Genomic DNA, 9884 nt, shown 5'->3' on the forward strand with positions numbered 1-9884 from the left:
CCCCCCCCCCCCCCCCGCCCCTCTATGAACTGGAGCTCTCAGCGCACTCCTGACCTAGCCGTAGGGCCACACTGCTCTGTGGACCCTCCCCAGTTGGAGAAGCCCCGAGTGATGGGCCATTGCAGACCCATGCACAGTGGTCAGGGACTGTGGGGGCTCCCAGAAGTCATACCTCATCCCTGAGGGACCCACTCTTCTGCCTCATGGGACAGAAGTCACCTGGGGGTGCACCAGGGCGTCAGGTAGGCACAGAAGGCCCTGTCCTTCCCCCCCAGAACTCAGTGGAGTCTCAGAATGGATCCTGCACACACAGGATTTCATGGGCTGGAACCTGGTGACTTCCGGGACACCAGGTCCCAGTCTAGGCCAGAAGGGACCCAGCTGTCGCCTGCTCCTCCCCTGTCATTCCTCTGAACCCTTTTTACTTGTGGCTGCAGATGTTACTGCGGCTGTGGAATCAGTCCCTGCCTTGTGGTGTGCTAGAGAGAGAGCAATCTCAGCTCAGCTCTTTCATGCCCAAGGCCAAGTCCGACTCAGACAGGAGGGAATCCTGGGAGATTCCATTCGGGACGGGAGGCTGAAGCCCAAGCATCTGAAGTGTGTGGGGCAAGGCCTGGGGGTGGAGGGGTGGGGAGGGACAGTGGGCTGAGCATTAGCCAGGTGGAAACCACTGGGATAGTGTTCTTGCCTGGGGCAGGGCTCCTGGCAGTGTGGTGCAGCTGGGGCTGCCATGTGGGAAGGCTCAGGGGGCTGGGCGCCAGGTGAGAGCAGTGGGGCCGGCTCCGACCAGGCCACTAGTGCCGGCGGGTGTAATGAGTCTGTAGTCCTAGCGCCAGCTGGGCATGGAGGTGGGGGAGGTGGGGCTTGGCAGAGGGAGCTGGCAAAATCCTGGTGGGTTTTGTGCCAGAGCATTTTTCTTCCTATATCCTGTAAAAACCACCTGGGACTGTATCAGGACCTAGACCAAAGTGGTTTCCTTTTCCGGTGCCTTTTCGTGCCTCCGAGTGCCGCCTGGGTGTGGTGTGCGTGCAGTGTACAGCAACCACAGGGTGCAGCAGAGCCTGGAGCCTCATCCCACGGGCAGTGGCACTGTGCCAGGTGGTTACAGCTGGGGCAGCAGGAGCCCCGCCTGGCTGTTGGCCCGCAGGGCTGGAGGAGCTGCCGCAGGGTGCTGGCCTAGGTGCGCCCACCTCCGCCCATTCATTCCGGAGTTCTAGTGACTGCCTCCTGTGTGCCGGCCGCGCGCACAGATGCACATGCCGGACAGGACGGCCTTGGGCCTGCCCTTGTGGGCCTGGTGAGGGGCAGACATGACGCAGCTAAGTGCACAGTTCACTAGTCTGTCACTTAATGGGGCAGAGATTCTGGATGTCAAGAGGTGGCCCCGACAGTGCCTGGATCCACCTTGATCCATCACTCCCTAGCTGGCTGAGTTGTACTTGCTGTGCCTCAGTTTCTCTATCTGAAATCAGGGGAAGGGGGGTTGTGCTTGCACTGACCCAAGGATGCAGATGACCTGTTCCATGGAATACCCAGCTGTGGGGCACAGCTGGCTGGGGGCCCTTAACGAAGGAGTAATCAGAGTGCCGAAGCCGGGTGGCTGGAGGGTCCTGCTCACGTGGCTGTGGCAGGTCCCTGGGCATCCTGCGTGCAGCTTGCTCACTGTGGTGGGGCTGCTGACGAGTCTGTATTCCAGGTAGATTTCAGGGGCTGGGAGAATTTAGAAGTTAGAGATTTGTTTTCTAGGGTAAAGACCCTAGTGTGAGCGGGCATTGGGAGGGCGAGATGAGGAAGACAAATGGTCTGTTTAGTCAGCCCCACAGAGGAAATTGGGGAGGAGACCCACGTGTTTCCACATGATGACCCCATTTAAAAAAGTCACCTTTACTGAGTATAAATTTCTTACAAGTAAATGAGTCATTTTAGTGAATAATTAGGTAAGTTTGGACAAGTGTATGCACCATGGAACGACCGTGCAGGCCCAGTCAGCCAGAACACCTCCATCCTCCATCGTGTCCCTGTGCCCCTTCCCAGGCAGCCCCCACCTCAGGGGCATCTGCTTGCTTTAAAATTCAGCAGTGGGATTAGCAGCTAGGGTTTCTTTTTATTTACGAGGTTTTATTTTAGAGCAATTTTAGTTTGTAGAACATTGAGCAAATAGTACAGAGGATCCACCCCACCCCCACTTCAGTTCCCAGGATTGTTGACATCTTGCATTAGTATGTGCATTTTTGGCACTTGATAAACCAATTTCATAGATTAGTACTAACTATAGTTTACGTTATGGTTCACTCCTTGTGTTGTACATTCGACGAGTTTGGAAAAGTGTAAGATGTCCTGTATTCACCATTATTGTCATACGAGTAGTGTCACTGCCCTAAAAACCTTTGCTCCATCCATTCGCCCCTCCTGTTCCCTAACCTCTGGCAACCACTGATCTTTTTACTGTCTCCATAGTTTTGCATTTTCTGTTGGAATGCAGTGTGTAGCCTTTTCACATTAGCGTCCTTCACTTTTAGAAATATGCATTTGTTTCCTCCCTATCTTTTCATGACTGCATGGGTATTTTTATCACTGAATTATATCTCATTGTATGGATGAACCACAGTTTAAATATCCATTCACTTTTTTTTTTTGGTTGTACCACTTTAACAGTATTTTGGTGGCATTAAATACATTCACAATGTTGTGAAACCATCACCACTATCCATTTCTAGAACTTTTTTATCAAACAGAAACTCTATCCCCAATAAACAGTAACGCCCCTTTCTTCCATGCCCCAGCTCCTGATGTTACTTTCTCTTTCTAGAATTTGCCTGTTCTGGATATATCATATCCATGGAGTCACACAATGTTTGCCCTTCTGTGTCTGACTTATTTAAACTTAGCATAATGTTTTCAGTGTCCACCCATAGCATGCGTCAGCATCTCCTTCCTTCTTAAGGCTGAATTATACAGACCACGTTCTGTTTACTCACTCATCCATCAGTTGCTTCACCTTTTGGCTATTGTGAATAACGCTACTCTGAACATTGATGTTTGTTCAAGTATCTGTTTGAGTTTTCTGCTTTTAATTCTTTTTTTCCTTTTTATTTATTTGTTGATTTTAGAGAGAGGAAGGGAGAGGGAAAGAGAGAAACATCAGTTGGTTGTTCCACTTATTTATGTAATCATTGGTTGACACTTGTATGTGCCTGATTAGGGATCAGACTGCAACCTTGGTGTATCGAGTTGGCACTCTAACCAACTGAGCTACCTGGCCAGGGCTAAATTCTTTTTAGTATATACCTAGAAGTGGAATTGCTCAATTATATGACAACTCTATGTTTAGCTTTTTGAGGAACTATCATACTCTTTTTCCACAGTGGCTGCACCATTTTACATGCCCACCAGCAATGTATGAGAATTCCAATTTTTACATCTTCATTCTCCATGTATATATATCAAACTGAATTCAGCAGCACATTAAAGGAGAATGTAAGGATAATTCACCCTAATAAGTATGAACTGATATTTCATTGTGGTTTGATTTGCATTTCCCTAATGACTAATGATATGAGCAACTTTTCATGTGCTTAGTAGCCACTTGTATATCTTTGGAGAAATTCCTATTCAAATACTATGCCCATTTTTTAATTGTATTGTTTGTGTTTTTTGTTGTTGGGTTTTAGAAGTTCTTTATATGTTCTGAATATTATTCCCTTATTAGATAAATTCTTCACAGACATTTTCTCTCATTCTGTGGGTTATCTTTTTCACTCTCTGTTTTTTCCACTCAAAATACTATTTATTTCTGGACTCTTTATTCTAGTCCATTGGTCTATATGTCTGTCTTTATGCCACCACCACATTGTTTTGACTCTTGTAGCTTTTAAGTATATTTTGAAATTAAGAAGTGTGAGTCCTCCAACTTTGTTGTTTTTCAGGATTGTTTTTGCTATGAGGGTTCCTTGATATATGAATTCTAGGATGCTTTGTCTGTTTCCGGAAAAATTATCATTGGGATTTAGATTGGGATTATATTGAATTTGCAGATCACTTTGGGTAGTATCGTCATCTTCACAATATTAAGTCTTCCAATCTATGAACATGGGATATCTTTTCATTTATTTGTGTCTTATTTCATTTCATTCAGCAATTCTTTTTGTAGTTTTCAGTGTACCACTCTTTCACCTCATTGGTTAAACTTACTCCTTAGTATTTTATTCTTTTTGATGCTACTATAAATGGAATTGTGTTTTTTTATTTTTATTTTCCACTGTTAGTGTATAAAAAAGCAAATGGTTTTGTGTGTGTTGATTTTGTATCTTGCAACTTTGCTGTGAATATATTAGTTCTAACAGGTGTCTTTTTTAAAAAAAAACATTGGGGTTTTCTATATATAAGATCATGTCATCTGCAAACAGAGATAATTTTACTTCTTCCTTTCCAAATGAATGCCTTCCCCCCACCCTTTTCTTGCCTAATTGCTCTGATGAGGACTTCTAGTACTATGTTGAATAAAAAATAGTGAGAGTGGGTATCCTTGTCTTATTTCTTATCTTAGAGGAAAAGCTTTAGTCTTTCACTATTGAATATGATGTTTGCTGTAGACTTTTCCCATATGACCTTCATTATGTTGAGAAACTTCTTCTATTTCTAATGTATTGGTTTTTTTAAATCAAGAAAGTGTATTAAATTTTGTCAAATTGTTTTTTGCATCACTTGAGGTGATCTTTTGTTTTTCTTCTATTAATCTGATCTATTATAGTAATGTTTTTCATATGTTGAACCATCCTTGCATTCTTGGAATAAATTCTTTTTTTCCCCCCAAATATATGTATTGTTATTGATTTCAGAGAGGATGAGAGAGGGAGAGAGATATAGAAACATCAGTGATGAGAGAGAATCATTGATTGGCTGCCCTCTGCACGCCCCCCTACTTGGGATGGAGCCCACAACCTAGGCACATTGCCTGACCAGGAATCAAATCATGACCTTCTGGTTCATAGGTTGACGCTCAACCACCGAGCCATGCCGCCAGGCCTGGAATAAATTCTTTTAATATGCTGCTGAATTCAATTTGCTAGTATTTTGTTGTGGATTTTACATCAGTATTCATAAGCAATATTGGTCTATAGCTTTCTTGTAGTGTCTTTGTCTGGCTTTGGTATCAAAGCAATGTTGGACTCAAAGAGTGAGTTATGGAGTGTTCCCTCCTCTCCAGTTGTTTGGAAGAGCTTGAGAGGGATTGGTGGTAGTTCTTCAAATGTTGGTAGAATTCACCAGTGAAGCTGTCTGGTCCTGGGCTTTTACTTGCTGGAACAATTTTGATTACTGATTTAGTCTATTACTAGTTATACATCTATTCAGATTTTCTATTTCTTCATGAGTCAGCTTTGGTAGTTTGTGTGCTTTTAGGAATTTGTTCATTTCATCTAGGTTGTCCAATTTGTTGCCATTCAAATGTTTATAGTGCTCTCTTATAAGCCTCCCCCCGCCGCCCCTGTAAAATTGGTAGTAATATCCCAACTTTAAATTCTGATATTAGTAATTTGAGTCTTTTTTGTTGTTGTTGTTAGTTAGGCTAAAGGTTTTGTTGATTTTTTCAATGAACCAACTTATGGTGTTGTTGAATTTTTTACTGTTTTTTTCTCTATTTCATTTACCCGCACTCTAATATTTTTTTTAAATATGTTTTTATTGATTTCAGAGAGAGGAAGGGAGAGGGAGAGAGAGAGAGAAACATCACGAGAGAGAATCATTGATTGGCTACCTCCTGCACACCCCCTACTGGGGATCGATTCTGAAACCAGGCATGCACCCTGACTGGAATCGAACTGTGACCTCCTGGTTCATAGGTCGATGCTCAACCAACTGAGCCACACCAGCTGGCTGCACTCCAATCTTTATTATTTCCTTCCTCCTGCCTCTTTGGGTTTAGTTTGCTCTTTTTCTAGTTCCTTGAAGCATTAGGTTATTGAGTTAAGATATTTCTTCTATAAATTCCCCTCTCAGCACTGCTTTCACTGCATCCCTTAAGTTTTGATATGCTGTGGGGTTTTTTCATTTGTTTCAAGGTATTTTCTATTTTCCCTTGTGACTTCTTTGATCTGTTGGTTATTTAATTTTCAATACTTGTGAATTTTTCAGTGTTCCTTCTACTGTTGATTTCTAGCTTTATTCCATGTGATCAGAAAAGATCCTTTGTATAATTTCAATATTTTTAAATCAATTAAGACTTGTTTTGTGGCCAAACTTGTTTTGACGCCTACCTTGGAGAATGTTCCATGTGCACTGAGGAGAATGTATATTGTTACTGTGTGGTGGAGTGCTGTTTATATATGTGAGACATTTCTGCCCTGGACGGTTTGCTCAGGGTCATGGGTTCGGTCAGGGGCACGCACTGCGGTTGCAGGTTCTCCAGCCCCGGAGGCAACCAATCCATGTGTCTCTCTCATGTCTATGTTTCTCCCCCCCCCCCCTCCTCCCTGCCTTCCACTCTCCCTAGAAATCAGTGGGAAAAATATCCCGCACCCTGGGCAGGCACACGGTCTGCTGCAGACAGGCTGAGGGTGATGCTGTCTTGGGTGATGATTAAAAAAAGAGAAATTCCCAGGGTTTCAGGAGCTGTGTGCCAGGAAGCGGGACAAAGACCAAATATATATTTCTTATAAATCATAACATCACAGATAAATTTTGCCAGTCTCTGCCTTTGATTGGACAATTTAATTTATTTAGATGTAAAGCAATTACTGATAGAAATAACTTGTTTCTGCCTTTGCTATTTCTTTTCTGTATGTCTTGTAGCTTTTTTGTCCTTCAGTTCTTCCACTACTGCCTTCTTTTGTGTTTAGTTGTTTTTTTGCAGTAACAATATAGTGTGGCAATTTTCTTTGTGGTTACCATGAGATCATACATACTCTCCTAAACTTATAACTATCTAATTTGAATTGATACCAACTTAACTCCAATCACATACAAAAACTCTTCTCCTATACAGCTCTGCCCACCCCCCCTGACCCTGTGTCCACCGGGAAACGGGACAAGCTGGCACAGGTAGGTAAGTAAGGCGCTGCGTCTGTTCAGGCAGCTGGTGCTCAGGGACTCAGCATCCTCCCTTGGAGACCCTGTGCCCCCACCTGCCAGCCTTTACCCCACCCTTCCTCTTTAAAGGCTTGTCATTGTAAAGAATGTTCTTAATGGGAAGAAGGTGCAGCGACGATGTTGTAATGGTGATTCTGAGAGAAAGACAAAAGAAGCCTTCCCTAGCACCCGGGCAGGCACACGGTCTGCTGCAGACAGGCTGAGGGCGATGCTGTCTTCCTGCGACTCACGGTCCTGCGGCCCTGCCACCACAGCCCCCGAGCCTGCGCTCTGGCCCCGGGACATGGTGCCTGTGGAAGCCGTGGTCGGGCCTTGCCCAGGCTGCCTGTGCCCTTCCCAGGCCTGGGTATCTCCCGCGGGCTTTGTGGGGGCCGTGAACAGCAGACTCTTAGCCCCTGAGTTTATTTCATAGAAGAGAGGGGCAGAGGCTCTGTCCCGCACTCTGGACAGTTCTCACTGCACCCACCACCCCATCTTCAGGCCAAGGGGTCGGCAGGACATGGAGGGCTCTGGGCTGTGCGTGAGGCCCATGCAGGCTGGGGGCCAGCAGCTGTCCCTGTGCTTACAGCGGTGTGCCTCCCTGGCCTGGGGCCCGCTGACTGAGGCCCCCCTGCTCTCCTCTGCCTGTTTCAGAGCAGACCTACTGTGACCGGCTGGTGCAGGACACGCCTTTCCTGCTGAGCCCTGGGCACCTGAGCGAGCAGCAGGTGGACAGGATCATCCTGCAGCTGAACCGCTACTGCCCCCAGATCCTCAGCAACAAGGATGCGGAAAAGGTGAGGGGCGGGCCTGGGTAGGGGTGGTGAGGAGAGCTCGGAAGTGAAGACCTGTCTCTTTGGGGTGACCTTGGACCCGGGGCTGGAAGTATCACGGGAGACATGTGACAACATGCCACAATGTGACATACCTGGGCGCGGGGAGCGGGGAAGCAGGGGTGCTGGCTAGGCCCCACCCTGGCATCACAGGGCTCTTCCGAAAGGTCATAATGGGCAAATATTTTAGATGTCATCTGGCTCAGCTGTTTGTGGACACTGGGTAAGAGTGGGTGACCTTGCCTGCTATCCCTGCTTCTCTGGCTCCCCCATGGGGCTGAGGTGGGTGCCAGGGATCAGCCAGGGCTTTGGGGTATAGAGCCTGCTGCCCCGCGGGGTGACTGGGCTGCAGCTCCCTGCCTTGGCACAGGGAGGGGTGGGTCCGGGCAGATCGGACGCGCAGGGACTGCTACGGGCTGCTTTCTCAAGTCATGGAAGTAGCACAGGAAGTGAAAAAGGAGGAGCCCAAATTTGTATTGCACTGTTGAAATTAAAGGTCTAATACACATTCATTGTAAAAACCATTTGAACAGTTTCCCATGTTTGTACAGGAAAAAGGACACTCGGGCCTGCACTTACCTCCCCATTGTGTCCATGTGGAATGGTATTTCGCCACTAGGTGGCAGCACCAAGCTACGGCCTCCAGATCCTGGAGGTCAATGCCACGTGCCCTGTCCACTGACCTTTAGAACTACACATTTCTCCATCAGACACATCAAAGGCGCCAGTTCTTTCCTCCTTACCCCTTTTAAATACTTGCATCACATTCCTGTAGACCCGTGGTCGGCAAACTGCGGCTCGCGAACCACATGCGGCTCTTTGGCCCCTTGAGTGTGGCTCTTCCTAAGCCTGAGGAGTACCCTAATTAAGTTAATAACAATGTACCTACCTATATAGTTTAAGTTTAAAAAATTTGGCTCTCAAAAGAAATTTCAGTCGTTGTACTGTTGATATTTGGCTCTGCCGACCACTGCTAGACGATAAACCACTAGAAGTTGTCATGCTATCACCTCAGCGATTCCCTCAACAGCCCTGCAGGGGGCGCTCAGCACTCCCTTTTCACCACCAGCAAACAGAGTCTTCAGTTTGCTGAAGTCACAAACAGGCCGCTGGGTTCCCACAGGGATAATGTCCCTGCCGCCTTCCTTGGTGACTGGTTTCCATGTCACGGGAGTGCGAGGACTAGCCGTGCTGTGACCCAGCACAGTCTTGGCACCGTGAGGCCGTGGTTCAGTCGCTCTCTGCAGGGGTGTTCGGAGCCCCTGGTCGGAGGCACCTCCCACGAGAGAGCTGGAGCCAGCGGGGTGGAGGGGCGGGCGCGGCCGCTTAGGGCCTGACTGTCCTTTGTGTGCCTCATGCCCCAGTTCCGGAACCCCAGGGCATCCCTGCGCCTCCGGCTCTGTGACCTGCTGGGCCACCTGCAGCGGAGCGGCGAGCGGGACTGCCAGGAGTTCTACCGCGCCCTCTACATCCACGCCCAGCCCCTGCACAGCCGCCTGCCCAGCAGGCACACCGGGCGTAAGTGCACGGCCAGCGCCAGGCCTCAGTGTCCACCTGCTCGGCCAGAGGCCTCCCGGCCACCGCATCTCCTCTCTGTGGTCCCAGAGCGGAGGGAGGGTGTCTGGCCACACAGATATCTCTGTCTTCCTGTCTGTCTCTTTCTTTTGTGCCAGTTTTTACACAAAAGGTAGCATCTGCCTCTTCTACCTGTAACCCAGTGCATTGTGGGAACCCTCCCCTTGCTGACCACACCGCCCGGTTGGGCCAGCCTGAGTGAACCGGCCCGTGGTGGGTGCTGAGCTGTCCCTTTGACCTGCCGGGCCCCGGACAGGGAAGCACAGGCCCGACGGCGTCTGCACCAGGCCCAGGAGGAGGGGCTACTCTCCCCGACTCTTAGAAGTCAGAGGCCCCCAGGGATGGGGTGGCTCACCCAGGCCACTCAGCCGTGACGCCGGGCTGGCGTCTGCCCCACGCCGGGCCTGCAGG

General features: G+C 48.0%; 1 protein-coding gene across 1 annotated transcript in view; it reads left to right on the forward strand.

The window, feature by feature from the left end:
• Window positions 1-9884, forward strand: part of CARD19 (caspase recruitment domain family, member 19) — a 60315-nt gene that overhangs the window by 14033 nt on the left and 36398 nt on the right. Inside the window, exons 3-5 of the mRNA XM_014529515.1 lie at window positions 6979-7042; window positions 7720-7862; window positions 9263-9416. Coding sequence (XP_014385001.1) covers window positions 6979-7042; window positions 7720-7862; window positions 9263-9416 — 361 coding nt within the window. The remainder of the gene's footprint in view (window positions 1-6978; window positions 7043-7719; window positions 7863-9262; window positions 9417-9884) is intronic.

The sequence above is a fragment of the Myotis brandtii genome, unplaced genomic scaffold, assembly GCF_000412655.1.
Source record: "Myotis brandtii unplaced genomic scaffold, ASM41265v1 scaffold684, whole genome shotgun sequence".
NCBI lineage: Eukaryota > Metazoa > Chordata > Mammalia > Chiroptera > Vespertilionidae > Myotis > Myotis brandtii.